We start from the raw sequence: 22,682 nt of genomic DNA, 5'->3' as shown, positions 1-22,682 counted from the left end.
GTCATTTTTGACTTTTTGAAAATTGTAACTTTTCTGAAAATATACAACAGAGAAGAACATAAGCCTGTCCATCTTGGACTACCAAGTGGAGAAGACCACATACTAGTAGGCAACTCTTAGAGCCTCACACAACTAGAGTCTAGATTTCGCCATCTTGTCTATTTCCTTACCTTCTAATAATGTAGTGACGAACACTGCTCCTATACAAGAGAAATTGTACACCACATCTGGGTGATATAGAATTTCAAAAATTCACTTTTTTTTTACTTTGTTTATTCATTCAAAAATATTTATCGAGGATCTGCTCAATTCTAAATCCTGTGATTGGCATGAGAGATCCAAAGATGACTAAAACAGTGTCTTCAAAGGCACAAAATACGGTAAAAACATAAAAAAGGCAGACAAATAAACAACAAATCATTATGTAATAAGGTAGGTAGGTAGACTAATAGAAGTGTGTACAAGATAGAAGAGTGAGTCCATTTCTGCAGGATTCAGAAACCACAGAATATTTCATGTGGAAAACAATATTTGAGATGTATTTTAAAATATGAGAGGGATTTGTGAGGTGAAAAAGTGGGCTAAAGGTATTGCAGACAAAAAAATATATCTCTTTAAAGTTTTATCAAAAAAAGAGTAGTCTTTATAAAATTTGCACCTTGAAATATGAAGGAAGGAATCACAAGAGATAAGACACCAGATCATGAAGGACTTTTACTGTTTTGACTTTTATCTCATAAGTGATATTGCTTCATTAAAAGGATTTAATAGGGAGAAATGACCAAACTGCATATTAGAAGACATTTTTGATGCAACTATAGAAGATAGATCAGAAGGAATTAAGGCTAGATATGGAGAACATCTATTAATTACTGACACTACTCTATGTAAAGCAATCCTAAAAATTTGAATTACAGTCATGGGGAGGACAGAGATGATATTATAGTGAGGGTGCTATAACAGCTAGTGGGGAGAATTAATAGAGTTTGATACCTGCTTTGCATGTGAGATATGTCTGAAAAATATGGGATGATATTTAAGATTTGGTTTGTGAAGTGACTTTGAATAGAGGAATAGAGAAGGAAGAGCAAGTTATTGAGAGAGGTGATATGCTTGATGCAATCAAGATAAATTTGTTGAGTCTGGAGAGCCTTTTTATTAAAGTATAATTGCCTTACAATATTATATTAGTTTCAGGTGTACAACATAGTGATTTAGCATTAGGAAGTGAATACCACAATTAGGTCAGTTGCCTTCTGTCACCATACAAAGTTATTAAATATTATTGACTACATTCTATATGCTGTATTTTTTATAACTGGAAGTTTGTGCCCCTTAATCCCCTTTACCTTATTTTGTCTATCCCCCTATCCTGAGTCTAGGGAGCCTGAGACATTCAAGCGGGGGTTTCCAGTAGGTAATGGAATGGAATCAAAGCCTAGTAAAGGTGTTTGGACCAGAAATTTAAATATTGGATTCTTGAGTGGATAAATGGAAAGTAACAACTTAGAAGTTAATGGTATATCCAAGAAAGATCACAGGTAACAGTCTTTATAGTAGTCTTCATTCCCAGGAGTTACCTAGACTATAATATTGTTACTAAAACATAAAAGTAATTTAAGAAGGTTATAATGTACATTCAAGAAAAAGCCAAGCTCATGGAGTTTTTTTTATGTGTTAACATACAAACTTAACTTCCCAGGATTACTTTTTTTTGGTCATATTATAATAATTAGTGCTGAATTTTTCTTACTGCTCTGAATAACTAGAAAACTGGGCAAAATATGTGAAGCAGCTGATCCCATTCATTGAGCACCAGAGAGTATAGTCCAGGAGAGAAGAGAAACAAATTATGCAAGCCCAAAAATCTTACCTGCTTTATATTGTTGGGTATTTTCCATTGTGTAGCGACAGGAAAAGGGAACCCAACAGAACACAGTGGTCTCACTGAGTTGAGAAGACAGATTAAAGTTCAGCAAGGTGGAGGTGGCTACAATTTGCAAAGAAGAGTGGTATATAGTGAAAGCATCCAGAATTGAGAGAAGAGTCCTCCTGGGTCTGTTGATGAGCTGCATATGTACCATCAAAGAGCTATTGATTGAACAGCTCTCAGAGATAACACAGGGTTAGAGGTTTCAGTTCCATCCAGTCAGTGACAAGTTATTAAACACTTGGTGTAATTAGAAAAGGTCCCTTAATAAAAGGGTTAAATTAGCCCTAGAGTAAAGGTTAGACTAGACCCACCCTAAAAAAGCTTAAAATAAAAATCTGAAAAGATCAAGGTGTAGTCCAAATTATTTAACTTCCTGCAAAGACTAAATTAAACACCTTTAAAATAAATAAAAATCTAAATACCTAATAGTATAATATTCACAATGTCTAGCATCCGATAAAAACTTACTGAACATGCAAAGAAGTAGGAAAATGTGAACCATAAAATGAAAAACAATGAACCAATAGAAACAGATGCACAAAGACAGCAATGATGAAATTAGCAGAAAAAGGAGGTAAAAAAGTTATAAATATTTTCAAGGACTTAATGAAAAACATATGGGGAGAAATTAAAGATGTGAAAAAGTAGCAAATGAAAGTAGAGCTAAGAAAATGCAAATTTTTATTTAATTCATTTTCCCATCTGACCGGTCATTTCTTAGTTTCTTGTTGCCTGCTAATTTTTGTGATTTGATCTTTTATTTCTTTCTACCTTAAATTCTTTATTATTAAATGGTCTGGATTTACTTATTTAAATATCTAAAGACCTTGTTGATCTAAATCTGTTATTTACTTTCATTCCTAAGGTTTGTTTCCTTGTGCATTATTAAGTGAACTTTGATTTTGAGCTCAGTTTTAAAAAACTTAATTTGTAGCAATCTAGAAGGTCTGAGGAGGACATGCTTTTTTCTTAACAATATTGATTATTGTTTCTATTAGGAAGCAAGAGGAATTTTTTTTCATCTAGAACTACTTTAGTTCCTTTATAGGATTTGTGGCAGGAGTCATAGATGCAGATTCTTCACCTTATAGATTGCTCATGAATTAGAATGCTCAGTGTCCTTCTGCTATAAGCATTTGAACTTGAGGAATTTCCTTTTTGTTCCTATTTTTGTTAGCTACTCATTCATCCTTAATCTAGCTTCAGTTCACTGTGCATGTGTGAGGGGGACTGGGGGAGCCTCGGAGATTTCCGTTATTTCCTGCGAGACCAGAAAAGCAATAAAAAGTGGGTTTTATTAAGACTATATGTCATCTACTACAATGCGGGAAGTAAAGTTATGGCTTGTCTCTTCACTGGCTACAAGTATTTTGGGCAGAGTTGTGAGAACTGACTGGTTATACAAAGTCCATGACACTGATAAATTAGTAAATTTGTGCTGTGACTTATTGTGTGATTTTAGGCAAATAGGTTGAATCTCAAAGAAAATGAATGATACCTGCTTCTCAGGTTTGTTCTGAGGATTAACATAGTCAAAGACCCAGCAGTAGCTACTCTACTGAAGCTTCTTTTCTCCCATCTATCTCAAGTTCCCCTTGACCTGGAATTCCTGGTTTGCTGCTCTCCTCCCCAACAAGTATGTTCACACCCCAATGACCTCTCTGACCTGCACGAAAGGTGGAGAGCTTATATGATCCTTCTTCCATTTTCTACATATTTCCCTTATTCTCAACTACCAAATACCATCCAAAGTTGGAAATGCACTCCCTTAAAATTTTTTTGCCATCACTATAGATATCAAATTATTATGAATAATAATGTTTATGTGTTTAAAAATTTATATATTTTTTCTGTTATATATATGAGCACTGCCAAACTCATAGGACAGACATTTTATTACTATTTTCAGAATGAAGAACAAAGAGCATAGAGAAGATAAGCAATTTGGTGTCATAGAATTAACTAGTAAGTGGGGACTGCTATTCTGACTGAGAGCTCTTTATCACCACACTCATGTTCTTTCTACTATACCACTTTAATTTATTGGGTTAATAATCTTTAACAAGGAGCATGATCAGACACTGTTTGGCTAAATTCTTATGGGCAAGTTAAAATGATTAACAAATTATCAACAACAACAAAAAGTCCTACTTCTATTATGTACCTTTTTTTGAGCAATCAAGTTGGCAAATATCTTATGAGAGATATGAATATAAGTGAGGTTCAAGGAGACGTTCTACTTATGTTTTAAATTTATGACTTGCAACAGCATCTTTCCAACTTGGAACTAAATAAAATATGACTTTCAGAAAAACAAGAACTGTGAAATGTGTTCTGAGCCACAAAGGTACTGAATTGTGTGTTTATGATCAGGACCTTAGTTTTCTATTTTTAAACAAGCACTTTGGAATTCATGCTCAGCAAAATTTTGCTGATTTTTTCCAAGAATTGGAACATTGACCAACATTGGTGAATGAGGAGGCTTTGCAGATTTTTGAATCTTAGTGACACATAGCAACTATTCATAGACATGTATCCTAACTGGGTCACATCTGGGCAGCATGAGGGAAGGATAATAGGCAAGAAAGAATGGCCTTAAAAAGAGAGAGGGAAGTCAGAGGGAGGTCAGAAATTGATGAGAAGAGCCCCCAAAATGGAAGACTAATTATCAGATAATGGGTTAAGAGACATATCCAGGATTTAGCTTTCAAGAATGTGAAAATATGAGACAGGAAACTTCTGGGAAGGATTAAATCCAGTAAAGAAGTTGTTATAAAGAGATGAGATGCAGGGATTACGTTAGTTTGTTAGTTTGCAGACACTGCAAAGTCTTGCTTTTGGTTGTTTTGGTTTTGGTGAAATAATGTTTGCATCATCTCTGCTACTTACTGTGTATTTACACTTGAATAGATGTTTTAACTTTTCTGACCTTTGGGTTTTTTTCTTCCGTGGAATAGGGATACTGATCTTTACCTTGCAATGTGGGTTAAAGATTAGAATTACTATGTATAACATGTTTGGCACATGGTAGATGATCAATATACAGTGGGTTTCTTCTTTCTTAAAGATGGTTCTGAATATATATTTGTTTGACAATAGTATACACTCTGAGAAGCTTCAGAGACATTAATTTCCTAAAACTATATAAAATAATTTTAGCTATTACTACAACACAAAATGATATTCTGTCATTCTTTCATAATGTGACCCATCCAAAAGATATGTCAACATTAACAATCCTGACTCAAAAGAAGGTGAGGTGTTAGAGCCATGGTAAAGCACTGCTTAACGCCATTAACAAAGATTTGTCAGGGAAGTGAGCATTATTCTTACAGGTTTTTACCTAACCCCCAAATAAAGCATTTATGACTTCCAGTATTTAAGCAAAGAATATGTGGATAATGAAAGAGGCCATTCAGCCAAGGATAAATACCCCAAAATTCTATCTATTACAAAAATGCATAAACTATGGAATAGAAACATGTTTTCTTTTTTATTTAGAAAAATAAATTTAACAGGGTGACATTGATCAATAAGAGTACATAGGTTTCAGACAAACATTTCTATAGCATTTGAACTGTTGATTATGTTCTATACCAATCACCCAAGTAAAATCATTTTCTGTCACTGTATATTTGTTCCTCTTTACTCCCTTTCCATCCACATCTCCCTCCAGTAACCACTTAACTTTATCTATGTCCACAAGTCTCAGTTTTATATCCCACTTATGTGTGGAATCACAGTTCTTAGCTTTTTCTGATTTATGTATACTTATTTCATTTAGTAGCAATATAATGTTCTCAAGGTCCATCCATGTTGTCATAAATGGAACTATGTCATCATTTTTTATTGTATATATGTACCATATACTTTTTATCCAATCCTCTATAAAGGGATAGTTTAGTTGCTTCTATGTCTTGGCCACTGTGAACAATGCTGCAATGAACATGGAGGTGCATATGTACTTACATACCAGTGTTTTTGAGTTTTTAGGGTATATATCCAATAGAGGGATTGCTGGGTCATATGGAAGTTCTAGTCTTAGTTTTCTGAGAAACCACCATACTTTCTTCCATAATGGTTGTATAATTTGCATTTCTACCAGCAGTAAACAAGTGTTCTTTTTTCTCTAAAGCCTGTCCAACACTTGTTATTACCTGCCTTGTTGATAATAGCCAATCTAACAGGTGTGAAGTGGTATCTCATTGTAGTTTTAATTTGCATTTCTTGAATAGCTAGTGAAGACAAGTGTTTTCTTATATATCTGTTGGCCATTTGTATGTCTTATTGGGAGAAGTGTCTGTTCAGATCCTCTTCCCATTTTTAATTGGATTGTTTGATTGTTTATTTCTGAGCTTTGTGAGTTCTCTGTATATTTTGAATATTAACTCCTTACTGGAGCTGTTGTTTGAAAATATCATCTCCCATTTAGTTGTCTGCCTATTTATTTTGTTGTCAGTTTCTTTTGCTGTGCAGAAGCTTTTTAGTTTGATATAGTCCCACTCATTTATTTTTGTCTTTACTTTTCTTGCCTTTGCAGTCAAATTCATAAATTGTTCTCTATGGTCAAGGCCCATGAGTTTAGTATCTATATTTTCTGCTATGTAATTTATTGTTTCATATCTTATATTTAGGTCTTTGATCCACTTAAAATTAATTTATTTGCAGAGGAATGAACTGTAGTCAAATTTTATTCTTTTTCATGTGGCTTTCCAATTTTCTCAGCACCATTTATTGAAGAGGATTTCTATTCTCCATTGTGTGTTTTTGGCTGCTTTGTCAAAGGTTATTTGTCTATATATAAGTGGTTTTATTTCTGGGATCTTGATTCTGTTCCATTAGTCTGTATGTCTGTTTTTCTGCCAATACCATGCTGTTTTGATTATCATGGCTCTATAGTATAATTTGAAATTAGGTATTATGATACCTCTGGCTCCACTCTTTTCCCTCAGGATTAGATAAAAAGATTTGGAGACCCATCCACGTTTGTCTTATGAAATCTCATAATATTCTGGTCATCTGAAAGAACTAGAAAGATATTTTGCTCCTCACTTGTCTGGTCAGGAACCAGAACATTTATTTTTCTGTGAACTAGAAAACATTGAAGCCATATCTTTATTTCCTGTATGTTGATTTTAAAAAAGATAAAAGAAATTGTGACCCTAGAATATGATACTTATTCAATGTATTTCCCTTAAGAGTAGTTAACAAAAATGATATTTAGACATGCTAGAATTAGTACATTTTTCCTGAACCACTTTGGAAAAAAAATTACATAAAGACATGCAATTGCCAACTGACTCAAAATGAACAATTTCAGAATATGTCAGTCTATAAAAAACTTTAAAAAGCCACCTTTCCTCACTTTGTCTGACAAAGTCAGTTTTTTAATTGAAACATATCTTGTCAGGTGGGTTTGGCAGTCTGGGGGTTTTGCTTGGTCCATGCTGTTTCTCACACCTATTCCCCTTCAGCTTCCACTCCATCCTCATATGAGAAAAAATGTTTCTCAAGCAACATTTTTACCCTACAGTTAGATGTAATATACTTCCCATTGGAAGACCACTAACAATTTTAATCAATGTTATCCTGTTTGCACAATTGAAATACTTATGCCAAACATATTACAAAATGCTCTCCTCCCTTCCATAAAATCAGAGTTGCCTAGAGTAACATAAAGACCATTGTCATTGTCAAAGAATTTGAATAATAAATTTTGACATTTTCTACCACGCTGTTGAGTGATGTGAGTCATTAAGCTTTTATAAATAAAAGAAGACTGAGCCATCCTCATGCAGGTATTATTTGTTCTTAATTCCCTTTTCTATTTTTGTTTATCTTCCAACTAACATGTTTGAGAGTTTCTGTGGCAAATATACATAAAATTAGCATATGTGGTCTGATGGATGTAGAATTCTGAGATTCTGAATTGTGGAAAAAATAGTCAAATTTTTATAACTTTCTTATGATCATCATAATGTAAAAAAAATACAGGCATTGAAAAATTAAAAGAAAGCACAGTGAAGTGTTAGTAGTATTTTTCTCCTCATAGCATGACTCTAAGTGATTTATTTTCTTCTACCATTCTATATTCTAAATTTTCTACAATAAAAATATAAAACTTGATTGAAACATAAAAAATGTATATTGTTTTGCATAAACATGGATTTTCATCACCAATGGAATAAACTAAACAACTTCACTGCAGACTGTTAATCTAAAAGTAAAAAACCCAAGTGAGAGGCACAAAGCATTTAGCTGTGAGCAAAAAGAATTGCAATCTGGGGCATATAGTTTGGCAGAAACCCAAATTACATCCCAATTATGGGATTAAAACAAGGGGGTTTTATGAGAATAGGAAATAATTACATGAATAGAAGAAAGGACTCTTTATTGGTGTTAACAAGTTAGGTTACTCTTTTGCTACTAATATGTGACTGGTTACTGATTCTAAAGTGTCTGAAATCACCAATCTTGTGGTCAGAGGTCTGCTTTCCTGTTAACTTTGTACAGTTTTAAGACAATGTTGGTTTGGCCCAAAGGTTATTTCCCCCAGTTTAAACAGTCCAAGATTTCAAAGACTAAGATGTGCAAGGCATTTCCTCTGGAATGCTCCAGCTCTATTTTAAAATGGCTCCACTTTCCCCCAAACTAATGGCTTATTACAACTGCACTCTAACTTATCTTCCCATAACTTTATTTTCATTTTTCATTACTGCCTATCATACACATTTCATTTAAATAAAAAAAATAACCTTTTGCCATTTTCCATCTAGAGTCTAGACTTCATAATTGATGACATAAATTTTCCTTCATGTCCAAATCATTTCAGGCTCCACTCACTTGTGGATTTACCTATAACTTTTACTAAGTAAATGTCTTTTCTTCTTCATAAATCCTATACAACTTCTTTCTTTATTCCTTATAGAATTAATACAGGAATCATCCTCGCTACTAAATTATACCTTCCTGACTTCATTCCTTCATTCTTTTATGTCATTCTTCCTTCTTTCTTTTCTACTTTTAAATAGCTAATTTGGCCAATTTTCCCCTAAATTTCTCTTTTAAATATATTTCTAAATCTACAGTCTCAGTTTGGGTACTCTGAAGCATTTAAGACGCTTGCTAAAGGAGTGTCTAGTTGAAAGAATAATATTAGCTGGTCTTAGCAAGCAGCACCATATCTGATTAGTCAGGGAGAAGCATGATAAATAAGGAGATGAATGTAACAAGTTATCAGATAAAATATTACTTGGACTAACTGCCAACTTTTGTGTCTAAGTCTGGTTCAGACTAAATTTTTTTTTTTTTTTTTTGTATTTTTCTGAAGCTGGAAACGGGGAGAGACAGTCACACAGACTCCCGCATGCGCCCGACCGGGATCCACCCGGCACGCCCACCAGGGGCGACGCTCTGCCCACCAGGGGGCGATACTCTGCCCCTCCGGGGCATCGCTCTGCCGCGACCAGAGCCACTCTAGCACCTGGGGCAGAGGCCAAGGAGCCATCCCCAGCGCCCGGGCCATCTTTGCTCCAATGGAGCCTTGGCTGCGGGAGGGGAAGAGAGAGACAGAGAGAAAGGAGGAGGGGAGGTGGAGAAGCAAATGGGCGCTTCTCCTATGTGCCCTGGCCGGGAATCGAACCCGGGTTCCCCACACGCCAGGCCGATGCTCTACCGCTGAGCCAACCGGCCAGGGCCGAGACTAAATTTAACTTTACTTTCAGGTCTCCGATTCCTGTAAGTCAGATTTATAAAACTAGTTATTATCTGACTCTTATAGATATCTAACCATATAACTAATGATTGTTCTGTGAAACAGTCATTTTCATTTCTGAAAAAAAAAAGACTCCTTTTTGTTCTAGTGTTCATAGCTCCCCTCTATATTTGGTGTATATAATCTCTCTCTTCCTTTCTTTCTTTATTTTCCCCTTCCCCACTCTTTCTCATTTTTCTTTCTTCCTCTTCCCCCTTTACTTCTTCTATTCAGTTGCTTTTTAATTTACATATTCCTTCTCAGTAATGCATTGCATTTTACAATTTAACGTATAAAATAAAAACTGATTATTTCAGGCTCCCTGTTTCTAAAATCTTAGTTTGGCTAGTCAACAGACACAAGAGTGAGGTTTTTGAGTATATGGGCCTTTAAGTTATTCTCTTATTAGAGAGACTTAAGATGACAGCTATAATCTTTTTCTCTAAGAATATAAAACTTCTTTAAAAATTCAGTTATTAGGGTATTTGGTAAATATCACATGTAAGATCTGGGGGTTTAGAAACATGCAGATTTGTGAATTTTTTGACTCTTCATTCACCCATTTGGCTTTTGCTATGAGCCTTTCATTCACAGTTAATATGTTGATTAATCTGGTAAGCAGTTTTGGAGTACCTGCTATATGTGAGACACCTAAGTCTTAGAAGTACAGGAATAAATGAGACACAGTCCTTACCCTCAAGAACTTACAGTACGATAGGAGAGGCAGATAAGTAAACCAGTACACTATAGTTTACTGTAAAAATCTGCAACAGAGGCAGGTACAAGTAACCACTAGGAAATAAGTAATGAACTCTCCTTGAAGCTCAAGGAAGAACTTTTAGTGAAGTCTCTGAAGCTATTATAGAGCAATGACAAAGTTCTGCATCTGGCAAACCTTTGTATTTATTCCAGGAACAACGTGGTCCATTTTGCCAGTCTTATTTGAATAGTTGGAAAAAGAAAAAGAATATCTGGTAAGCGTCCCTCTAAACTTTAAAAATGTTTTATAAATTATGAGAAAATTTACAAAGGGAAAGCCTTTATCGAGAAGAAATTGTCTATTGTGGTTGCCGTAGCGCTTCGGTTTTTAATCTCTTCCTTCCTTTTCTGTCTGACTTCAGTCTTCCTCCCTGAACTTCATTTCTGGTACAGGTCCTGCTACCACCCAACACCCTTAGCTATCCTGGCATCAGTGGGACAAATATTTCTTCTTTATTTCAATTAAGACAATATAGATTTTATTCCACAAAAGGATTGCAGAACGCTTATTTTAAAGTGTCTTTAGACAGAATCTAGTGTAAAAATGAATGCTTAAATTAAATGGACAGCCCCTGCCAAGTGATCATTATGCATCTGGACACTTCTTATTACAAAGATCTTACTATCACTAAAGAATCGCATTCCATCTTCTATACACATTAGATGAAAACTCTTCAATGTTTATTAAGAAACATGCAAAAATAAAGCAAAAAATAATAATGCAAAAGGTGTACAAGTTGAATAAAACTTACCCTAGTAAATGCTCACTAATGGACATTTTTATTCATCATTTTATTAATGCTTGCTCCCAAGATGTTCTTCTTGTTAGTAAACAAATAAGTAAGCAAATAAAGAAGAACCAAGTGTGGCAGTGGACAAAAATGTTGTGCATTTACTAAACATTTAATAAGTGTAAGTTTTGCTCCTCTGATTTGCATTCTTTTTGTATTTCCTTTTTTTTTAAATTTTGTAAGGGTAAGGAAGGTGAGGTTAGTGGGAGAGATGGGTGGGTGGCAGGTGGTGAGAAGATTGGTAAAAGTTTAACAAAGTCTCTTCCTCTGAGAATATTTAGGATTTTTCTTAGAGGCATTTATTATTTGCAATTGACATGAGCAATCCTCTACTTAACAAAGAAAAATAGGGAAGGGAGAGGAAAGGAAGGGAAAGAAAAGGAAGGAAAGAAAGAGGAGAGGAAGGGAGAAGAGAAAAGAAGAGAAGAGAGAAAAAAGATGAACAACATAAGAAAATAATTTAGAATTTTTTTTTACTTCAAAGTATCTACTAATCTGAATTTACAGAGAAGGAAGAGTGAAGCTTTGTTTAAGTGAGAAGAGGGGAGATAGTGAGACAGACTCCCGCATGCGCCCCAGTCGGGATCTATCTGGCAATTCCCGTCTGGGGCTGATGCTCGAATAAAGCGAGCCACTGGCTGCAAGAGGGGAAGAGGGAGAGAAGGGGGAGGATGAAGGGGAGAGAAGCTGATGGTCACTTCTCATGTGTGGTCTGACCGGGAATCGAACCCTGGATGTAGATATGCCAGGTCGATGCTCTATCTACTAAGCCAACCAGCCAGGGCCAAAAGCAAATTTTTAAAAAAGTGTAGAAGACAAAGACAGAGGATAATTTCAGTTCAGTGAGCAACATAATTCATTTCAAGTCTACTAGCATTTACCAGAGAAGCAATTACAGATCTGTTGCCTATTAATAAACTGGGTATAGAATTAAGACCAACCAAAAGAGAACGAATATATTTACTTCTTTACAATCTTTGTTTTATCCTGTCTATGAGTTTTTCCTCCTCAAGGACTAACAAATCAGGCCAGAAGGCTGTAGTAGGTATTCCAAATCCAAGACACAAAAAATAAATTTTCCTTCCAATTTTATTCTAGATATTTCTTCTGTTTCTACAGAGTCCAATAGTATATACTATAGCTATATATGTACAGCTTTTCATTTACTCACATTTTATAACATTTAATTTTAAACACGTTCCTTTTAAAACCACATTTAAAAGTTCTGTGTAATTCTGACTCTTTACTAAGTCAGCTTACTTCTGTCAAACACATAAACACAAATTCTCTAGTAAACTCCAATTACTTTTTTCCAGTTTAAAAAATAAAAAAAGTCCCTAGTTTTTTCCTTACTAAGGCAGGAAGCATTTCCTGCAGATTAATCACTATTTTGACTTGCAAAATTGGAAAGAAATTAGTAAGGTACCTTGTATCATCCTATTTAGGATTTGGTTTTTGGATTTGGTCCTGCTGCTATTTGGATGATGGCCATCGTGAGTCAAATGCTGGTGATCTACACAAACATTGTCACCCTATAAAAGCTGGGCTCCAGAGAGTGGACTTAGAAGAAAGTAGGCAAAGAGCAAGGCATTAAGACAACACAGATCTGAGTGAAGCCAGGAGAAATGAAGAATCTCCCTGTGCTACTGTTGCTGTGTGTGGCGGTTTGCTCAGCCTATCCACTGAATGGAGCTGCAAGGAATGAGGACAGCAGCATGGACCTAGTTCAGGTAATTGAAGGAGACAGCTCTCAGCTCATTCACAGGGCCAAGCAGGGGAAACCATCTCTGCTTTCCATTCATACAGCTCATGCAGAGTGGTTTGAAATTACTATGTTGGAGTAGTTCAAGGACAGAGTTATAAAGTGCTGGATATGGAAAGTGTCTCAGTTTCACACTATGCCAGCTCCTTCTTTTATGTAGGAAGAAACAAAGGCTGAATGTATTTGGTGTTTTCCTAAGATCACAGACACCATAGTAGGGAGAATGTGAGCAATGTACCTTGCTTTGCAATTTCTTTAAGTATATTTTCTTTTCTTAGTAAGGGAAAATAACCAAATGTAATATATACATATTATGGGAACCGCACATACATGACAGTGTTAGAGAACCCACATGCATGAGGTTCAGAGATAGAAGCAAGGATTGAGGTATATAAGACATCCTGAGCTAGAAAGACATCTTCATTTGTTATCTTGAAATGACCCTTGGGGGTTTCAGAGGGTCATTTCAAGATGATAAGAGAAGATGTTGAGTAAACAAATGCTTACTCTGCCTTACAGGGGGGTTGAAAGATTATCACAGATAATCCCTTATAGGCAAGGACTCATTCAAATTCAGGTAGTTAATGTTGGGGGCAAGGAGGAGGGGAAGATTTCTCTTGAGCCTGTGACTAAAGTTGCCTTTAGCTCAAAACAATCTTCACACCAGAGGCACATATTGGGTTGACTTGTTCTAGACCCCCCCCCCTCGAGGACTTCTTTAGGTATTTTAATCCAATGTAATATTAGCTAGATTTTTATGTTACTAGTGCCATGCTTAGACACATGAATTTATTTATTTTGTTTTCTTAAGCCAAGTCCTTGTGAGACACATAAAATAGAAAATTGAGGGAATTGGATATAAGTGTACCCGAAATATATAATTATACCCAAAGAAGTCAGTTTGTTTTTTTCCTTAAAATTGACTAGCTATTTATTTAAATTTTTTACTCCATTTTAATTGCTTTGGTAGCAAACTAAGCTGCAGAGATTATTTAGTTACAAAGATAAAACAGAAGTAGAGTCTGTAATTAAACAATTAACAGAATATAATGCTTATTTTGATTGCAGAAAATTGAAGGAATACTTCAAATAGATTAAGTGAGCAACTGCACAAATGTACTTTAAAAAGGCTTAAAAAGACCATTAATCTAAAATCTATGCATTATTATTCCAATAGCACTACCTAGAAAACTACTACAACCTCACAAAAGATATAAATCAGTTTGCTAGAAGAAATGACAGTAGCCCTGTTGTTAAAAAAATTCGAGAAATGCAGAAGTTCTTGGGGTTGAAGGTGACAGGCAAGCTGGACTCTGACACAATGGAGACCATGCACAAGCCAAGGTGTGGAGTTCCTGACATTGGTGGCTTCCGCACCTTTCCTGGTGCACCTAAGTGGAAGAAAAGTCACCTGACCTACAGGTAAAGGGTCCAAAGAGGTTTTCCCATGATACTGGGATTTCACACACCACAATCTCAGGACAAAATACTATCTTCTTCAATGTTCTCATACAGAATCGTGGATTACACACTGGATTTGCCAAGAGAGGCTGTTGATTCTGCTATTGAGAAAGCTATCAAGGTCTGGGAGGAGGTGACTCCACTTACATTCTCCAGGATTTACGAAGGCGAGGCTGACATAATGATCACTTTTGCAGTTAGAGGTAAAAATGAACAAAAAAAAAAACATTAACAACAACAAAAACATAAAATGCATTTCTTTTCATAGGGGTGTTTTACTGGAAAAAGGTTTTCTAATTATCTATTTTTTCAATATTTTTTTTCTCTGCTAGAACATGGAGACTTTTACCCTTTTGATGGACCTGGACAGGTTTTGGCTCACGCATACCCACCTGGGCAGCGGATTTATGGAGATGCTCACTTTGATGATGATGAACAATGGACAGAGGATACATCAGGTTAGTTACGCATCACTCAGAAGGATTTTGTTATTATTTTTTTTTAATATTTGGGAAACTCTTAATAAGTAAGACTATTCCAGAAATTGGATGTTCTAAATTTTCCAATGGGTCAATCATCTACAGAATCTATATTTGTGTTACTCATTATTGAAAATATTTTCAGGTGTCTAAAAAGTTTATTCTCTATCTTAGTAAGCAAAAAAAAAGGATTATTAAGAATTTCTTTGATAATTTTGGTTTTTGTGTGCTTTTAGAAACTTCATTAAGAACAATTTCTCATTATATCAAATTGCAGATATCCAAGGGACAGTCTATTGTATTGAATGTACACCAACATGTGCCCTAGATATTGCTTATATCCAATTAGGGGAAATGTCCTTCAATTACTTCTTTACTCTTCCAAACAGAAATAAGAATTAAATTCCAGAAACTAAAGTTTTAGTTTAGGTTTTTCTGGTTAGAATAACATTTTACTCTCTGTGGGTTAAGAAGGGTTTTTTGGACTTGTTCTGAAGGAAAGGACCAAACTTCTAAAGTAGAAGAATGTTTCTGGAAACTTTGAGGTGTGGCTTCCAAAGTTTTCCAACAGCTGGCTAAAACAAATAATACTACTTCTGAAATTTAATTAGGATTTATAATCAAAATGCAAACAGAATCCCTGTAGGGAGTACAAATGTGAGGGTAGTTAGTGTCAAATAAAATTCTTTGTTTGATTGAATTAAGAACTTCTTCCTTCAAAGGAACATTCTTACAAAGTCTTGAATGGGAACTTTAAAAGTAAAGTTGTCTCACTTTGTATTTCAACCATAATTACCAATGCCTTCCAATATCAGCATTCTAATTTATTTTTATAATATGAAGGAAAAATATTTGAATATAGCTAGTATTTGTGTGGCCAAAATCTCTTTTGTGACAAATTCTATACATGATTAGGCATGTTATGTTTTAAACCTATCTTACAAATCCTGTGACATCGATCGTTATTAATATTTTTAGACCCAATATATAGTGAATAATCATTATGAGGCTGAACAATTATGCAGGCAATATTCCAAAGACAAATAACAATAATAAGACTGTCTAAGGCCGGACCAGTGTTAGCATAGTGGATAAAGTGTTCACCTGGGACACTGAGGTTCCAGGTTTGAAACCGTAAGGTTGCTGGTTTGAGCACAGGCTCATCAACTTAGGAATTGAGTTGATGGCTTGAGCGTGGGATCATCAACATGATTCCATGGTTCCTGGCTTTGAGTTCATGATCATTGACTTGAAGCCCAAGGTCACTGGCTTGAGCAAGGGGTCACTAACTTGGCTTAAGCCCCCCCCCCCCCCCGTCAAAGCACATATGAGAAGCAATCAATGAACAATTAAAGTGATGCAACTACAAGGTGATGCTTCTCATCTCTCTCCCTTTGTCTCTCTCTCTCAAAAAAAAAAGTTTAAGGATTTTAGAATTGAGATACACTGTGATTTACTTAATTTAGACTGTAACCAACAAATGTCAATACATTTGTTTAGCTTTTCATTGACAAATGAAGAGAAATATTTATTGATGTACTTTCCAGTAGGTTCATTCTGTTTCAGAACACGAGAAAGGGGACCTAGTTCTCATAAAGTGAATAGACTCCTAAGAGGGGAGTAGTTGGATATGGCTGGAGCCTTTGTCTCAAAGTTTGTTGTCAAGAATGAGCCTTGACAAACACTTGGCTTTCCATTAAATGTGTGTTCAGTTGATTAATCAATTAACCAAAAATCAAGGCAAAAAACAAAAGACCTGTGTGCTTCCAGGAAGTAAACAAATACAATACACTGCAGATCTGTGTTATGTATATGTATCAAAGGAGAAAGTAACTCTCATTTACAACTTTTAAATAGGGACCAATTTATTCCTCGTTGCTGCTCATGAACTTGGACACTCCCTGGGTCTCTTTCACTCGGACAACACTGAAGCTTTGATGTACCCACTCTACCACACAAGCACAGACCTGGCCAGGTTCCGCCTTTCGCAAGATGATATAAATGGCATTCAGTCCCTGTATGGTGAGTGATGCTGGCAAAATTAGGCATTGCAGTGATGGTTTTCAGGAAAGCTTTAAAATGCTGCATAAAGCATTTGCAGTCAACTCAAAGCTCTTTGAGAAAGCCTGGAAAGCACACGCATTGATGGAAGCATCACATTTCTCCTAACGTTTGCATCCTCACATCTGTTCTCTGTAGGACCTCCCCCTGCTTCCCCTGATGACCCTGTGGTGCCCACAGAACCCGTACCTCCTGAGACACCAGCCATGTGTGATCCCACTTTGTCCTTTGACGCAGTCAGCACTCTGAGGGGAGAAATCCTGTTCTTTAAAGACAGGTCAGACCAGAAAATTGTATTTTCTTATGTATTCTTTTGATGTACAATGTTTAGAAATGAAAGCAAACAGAAATTTGGAAGGGGTTTTTAAGCATTTAAAACAAAATGGTTTCTCTGAACTGAAATTCAAATCTAACGCTCCAATTCCCACATTTTTCTAAAATTTTCAAATTTATTTTCAGCGACTTAGACAACATGATTTAATTCTTGTTCTCTAATTGTTCCCAAATGTTATAAGTCATGGTTGTTTTTCAAATGCACAAGTAGAACTTTAAAATCAGATTTTGTCTTTACCTCCTTAAAAATGACACCAGAATAGCATTACATTTAATCAACTAATTGGCTCACTACTAGATAAATACATACATGATCAAACATTTAAACTGCACAAATGGTGAAGAGAGGTGAAAGCAAGTCTCCCTCTCATCATTGAATTTAAGTTTCCCAATTCTCTCCATAGTCATCCAAAGAGCCAGAGACTCTTGTTTATCCTTCCAGAATTGTCCCATGCACAGACAAAAATACACTTACATAGTCCATGACCTTACCCATGCATTTGACTATCTTTTCAAAACTGTAAGAGATGATAGGACATAGACACAGTTCTATATAAATTGTAAGCATTCAACATTTACACTCAGCTAATTAACTTTCGTTGTAGGATAACTTTCATTCCATAGAAGACGCTACTCTGTAATCTTATGGCAGGAGGGCCAGGGCAGTTTTCTGAAGAAAGAAGAAAATTATTTTCCCAGTGGCAATGTACCTGACTTCTGCCTGTCATCAAGCATAGAGGATAAGGGAATGGGAAAAGAGGGGTGAGGCAGGACAATGAGAAAAATACGCTGAAGATGAACAACTGTTTTTGATTTTTCTTTTTTTTTTACATACATTTCAGACATTTTTGGCGCAAATCCCTAAGGATTCTTGAACCTGGATTTTATCTGACCTCTTCGTTTTGGCCTTCTCTTCCTTCAGCAGTGGATGCTGCATATGAAGCTACTAACAAGGATGTCGTTTTCATTTTTAAACGTAATTATTATATAATAATTTTTTAACTATAATAATTTGTTGAAATAAACCCTCTCATAGGAAGGTTTGAATAGGACTTTAATTTTCTCTATTATGGCACATTCTGTCTATTTAATTACTCTAAGGTAATGAAGAAATGATTAAAACTGGTATTCCTTTATATATATATATTACAGATGATAAAAGTGAGTACAGTAATATAAAGTACTCAGTTGTATATTCCCTATTTGACCTGTGCTCATTCATTCAATGGGAAAAGTTTTGTTAAATTCTCACTTCGAGCTGGTGACTGAATCTAAAATTATGTCTTCCTCTTTACTATAAAATGAAAGGTGCCAAAAAGTATCTCTAAAGACCCAAAAGTTTAACTGTGATAAATTCAATGTGACTTTTAATTACTTTTTTTAAAATCAGGAAATCAGTTCTGGGCCATCAGAGGAAGTGAGGTACAAGCAGGATATCCTAGAAGCATCCACACCCTGGGTTTTCCTCCAACAGTAATGAAAATAGATGCGGCCATTTTTGATAAAGAAAAGAAGAAAACATACTTCTTCGTCGAGGACAAATACTGGAGGTAATACGCGATTGGAATGACATTGTATGGAGCCTAATTAGAGAATTATTTTTCCCTAAGGAAATTTCCTGCTTCATCTTTGACAGGGGCTTTAGACAACTGTGGGAGAAGTGTTTACATAAATATAGCAGCTCCTGGTAACAGGATTTTCATAAGGTCTACTGTTTCAAGTCCCAAGTGCAAAAGGATGGAGCTTCCCTGTGTGCTGTTGTCCAACCTGCCAAAAGTGTGCTTTTCCCCCCTCCACCTACCCACAATGCACCCAACCTCAAGTCTTGGCTCAAGTCCCACCCTCTCCATGAAGCTTTTCCCGCTGGGTTCCAACCACAACTGGGCTCTTGTTTTTTGAAAGATGCACTGGTAATGCAGGCCACAATTGAGTATTCCTTTCCCACTATCCTAAAGTTATACTCATTGTCTCACTGAGTGTTTGCCTTGTCTTCCCAACTTTACTTTTTGATTCTCAAGGGCTTCCTTTAACCTCGCCCACTCATTACCTCTGCCTGTTTCCGAAGACAATGAAGAGAGGCCGTCTAGTTTTGTGAATAGAACCCAAGTATCATAGAGAGGCTGATTCCTGGTCATCATCCCAGACTCTGAGACATCTGAGCAGACAACGGTCCAACCAATAAGTCCAAAATATATTTACGGTGCTCCTCCTAATCCCTTTTTCTAAGAGATTGCCACCGGAAATCCAGTTATGCAGGGTAGGGAGGACATAAAAAGTCAAGTATGATAGATAACTTGAAATTTGTATTTGAGATGAATGATTCAACTCTCTGTATGCGTCTGTTCACATGTTTATGTCTTTGTGACAGAAAAATCATTAAGGTTCTTTCTGTCCAGGCTTGAAGTATAATAACAAGCATCATATTCTAGATCAAACTGTTGCCAAGGTTATGGGTGAAAACACAGTTTATGAGCTAACTTAGTACCGCTGAAGTCACATATTTCTGTAATGCTAAAATGTGTTTGACATTTATTTGCAGTACTTGAAAAGTTTACCAAAATTCCACTTTAACTCTTACATGATTTACGAATTTTGGGGATTGCAACTCCTGTGCAATGCTGAGCAGCATTCTTTTATTTGGTGCAGATTTGATGAGAAGAAACGGTCTATGGACCCCGGCTTTCCCAGGCAAATAGTGGAGGATTTTCCAGGGGTTGACCCAAAGATTGATGCTGCTTTTGAAGCATTTGGTAAGAGGATATTTACTTTGTTGACAATGGGGCACTTGGAACATTTATAGTATCAGAGAAAACAGCATTGAAATAATTTTTAATAACAGGTTTTCTATAACTAGTTCTCCCCTGCCTACCAAAATTAAAATTTATCAATTTTTAACCAATTATACAACTATTTTATATGATAAGTTGTTTTGAATTATAAAGATATTTAACACAAATCTCTCTACTTTATGAATCCAGATAAAATCAATGTTCTCAAGTGTCACTTCCTTACATCTAGAGCTATTTCTTTTTAAATGACCATGCCAGTATAAAAATCCCCTCATGTGGTATGGCTGAAATCAGTGCTAGCTGGCTGGCTCTCTTCTCCTGTCCATGCTGCTGTTGTTAGTAATTCCCAGGGGCATTTCTCTACTTTTCCCGAGTATTCAGTCATTTCCCATATTAGTCACTTGCAAATGCTTACATTTTCATGTACCCAAAGTTTTAGAAAGACTTTTTTCCTACTCAAGGATAGATGGGCGGAAGCTGATGATCTTTATCGCAGGGTACCCAGGGCACCAGGGGGGCTCTAAATGAAAATGCCCCTCAGGCTGCAATGTGGGGAAGAGGGCGAGGAGGTGGAGGAAGAAAGAAAGAGATGATCATTTCTTATGAAGCAGAGACTTTGATCTGATTGGAGTAATAACCCAGAGCCTGCCTTTGCTCTCTGACAGAGCTGGGATGGGATGCTGTCTCCATCCTTTCCTTGTTGAGTGACTCTGAGCAAGCATTTAAATGTCTGAACCTCAACTTGCTCATCTGTAAAACGAAGTTAGATATACTCCCTTCAAAGAACTGTTGCAGAAATAACAAAAAATGAAAACATGTAAAATGTTTAATACATAGTCTCTGTCACGTAGCAAATTCTCTAAACATTGCCATTTTTAGTTATCTATTTTTCTGAGTTTTGTATGTTGCCAAATTTATTTATTTGAAACAATATTTCACTATTTCCTTTGTATTTGCAGGGTTTTTCTATTTCTTCAGTGGATCTTCACAGTTGGAGTTTGACCCAAATGCAAAGAAAGTGACACATATTTTAAAGAGTAACAGCTGGCTTAATTGTTAGGAGAGATGCATAGAAGGCACAACGTGGGCATTTGAAATGAAGCTAATAATTCTTCATCTACGTCTTTGTGAATTGAAATGGTGCGTTTTCTCCTGCACATGCAGTGACTGAGAATATAAGTGTGAACTGTGTGCCTTGCCAGCCGGCATCACAAGTATTAGAGGGCCTTCACGCCAGCTGCTGAGCTTGCACTTTCGTCACACCAAGTGACCTTCCTCAGGAGAAGGGGGGAGCACTCACGTGCAACAGACAAGGGACTGTACATATATGATATTATTTTCTTGTTACTTAATAAAGAGGGTTTGTTAGTTATTTTATTGTTTTGTTTGTTTGTTTGTTTCTTGGGCACACTGTGGACTGAGCAGCAGTCTGAGACGCTCAGCCACGGGTGGTGGCAGGGCGGGTTCCCAATGCTGTGGCCTCACAATGGGCCCATTCAGAACGGCAATTTACCACTTGCCATCCCCAGGTGCCCTACAAAATAAACACGATGTTTATTTCCACCACCCAGACATCATGTGTTACTGACCTACCTAGGAGAAAGAGCGAAGGCAGTCATTACCTTGTAGGGTAGGGTCCCGGAAAAACTGTGAAGCAGAATCTTATAGCAAATCGCCTACCTACTTCACACAACTCGGTTTTCAGGCAGGAAAATTAACCCCGTTCTTCGTCTTTTCCATTTACCCACACATGCCCTCAGTGGAGACCTCCCTGTGTGGCAAACAGACTTGCCCATTGCCGCTCTATTCACACATGGGAACAGTCTCCTGTACTCATTTCGTTTCTGTTCCTGCTTGAAGTACAAGGGAAATGTTTGTCTTAAAACAGATTTATTTGTTTAGTACCATGTCTAAAATATCATTCACTACACAGTAAAAGCCCATCTATTCTTTAACTTATTTATTAATTTGAGAATAATCAACCAATTATATTCCATGTGCCAGGCTCGACTGTTGGCATAGGCACTTAGGAAAATGAACACAGCCCCTGCCTTCACTGAGGTTGGGATACAGCAAGAAAGCATATAGCAACAAACATGTACATGCAATTGTAAATTTTGAAAGACTTATAAAAATGGATTTCCTTGTTAGAATAATAGGAGGATCACTTTGAAAGAAGTGGTTTTAGTAGACATTTTAAGAGAATGGCATTAAAGGTTTTGAAGGGAGATGTGGGAACTAGGTGAAGGGACTGATGGCTTTGACCATCACTAGTGGTCACACTGGAGAGTCAGAGACTGAAATAAAATTATATATGTGAGATAGACCATAGGACTCCATAACTGTTTAGATACAGAGTTTAAGAGAGAGGGAAGTGTCCAGAATAATTCTCAGATAGTTTCCTTGAGCATGAGTGTTGTGGATGACAGCATGAATGTTGTGGGTGACAGCATGTACTGAGATGGAGAAAGACTAGGAGAGAAGAAGTTTTGTGAGAAAATAGTAAAAGGAAGAATTGCCTAGTTTTGGCAATTTTGGAAACGTCTGTGAGATATACCAGG

At 36.2% G+C, this 22,682-nt stretch overlaps 1 protein-coding gene across 1 annotated transcript; it reads left to right on the top strand.

Annotated features, from left to right (window-relative positions):
- Positions 1–12,815: 12,815 nt before the first annotated feature.
- On the top strand, positions 12,816–21,493 carry LOC136388944 (stromelysin-1-like). The gene is made up of 10 exons (XM_066360743.1): positions 12,816–12,966; positions 14,176–14,420; positions 14,514–14,662; positions 14,792–14,917; positions 16,796–16,960; positions 17,138–17,276; positions 18,175–18,308; positions 18,723–18,882; positions 19,979–20,082; positions 21,081–21,493. Exons 1-10 carry the CDS (start codon positions 12,862–12,864, stop codon positions 21,179–21,181), a joined length of 1,428 nt encoding a protein of 475 aa, XP_066216840.1. The 5' UTR covers positions 12,816–12,861; the 3' UTR covers positions 21,182–21,493.
- The last annotated feature ends 1,189 nt before the right edge of the window (positions 21,494–22,682 follow it).

Source organism: Saccopteryx leptura, chromosome 1 (genome assembly GCF_036850995.1).
Source record: "Saccopteryx leptura isolate mSacLep1 chromosome 1, mSacLep1_pri_phased_curated, whole genome shotgun sequence".
NCBI classification, from domain to species: domain Eukaryota; kingdom Metazoa; phylum Chordata; class Mammalia; order Chiroptera; family Emballonuridae; genus Saccopteryx; species Saccopteryx leptura.
This window is presented reverse-complemented; position numbering and strand designations above follow the sequence as displayed.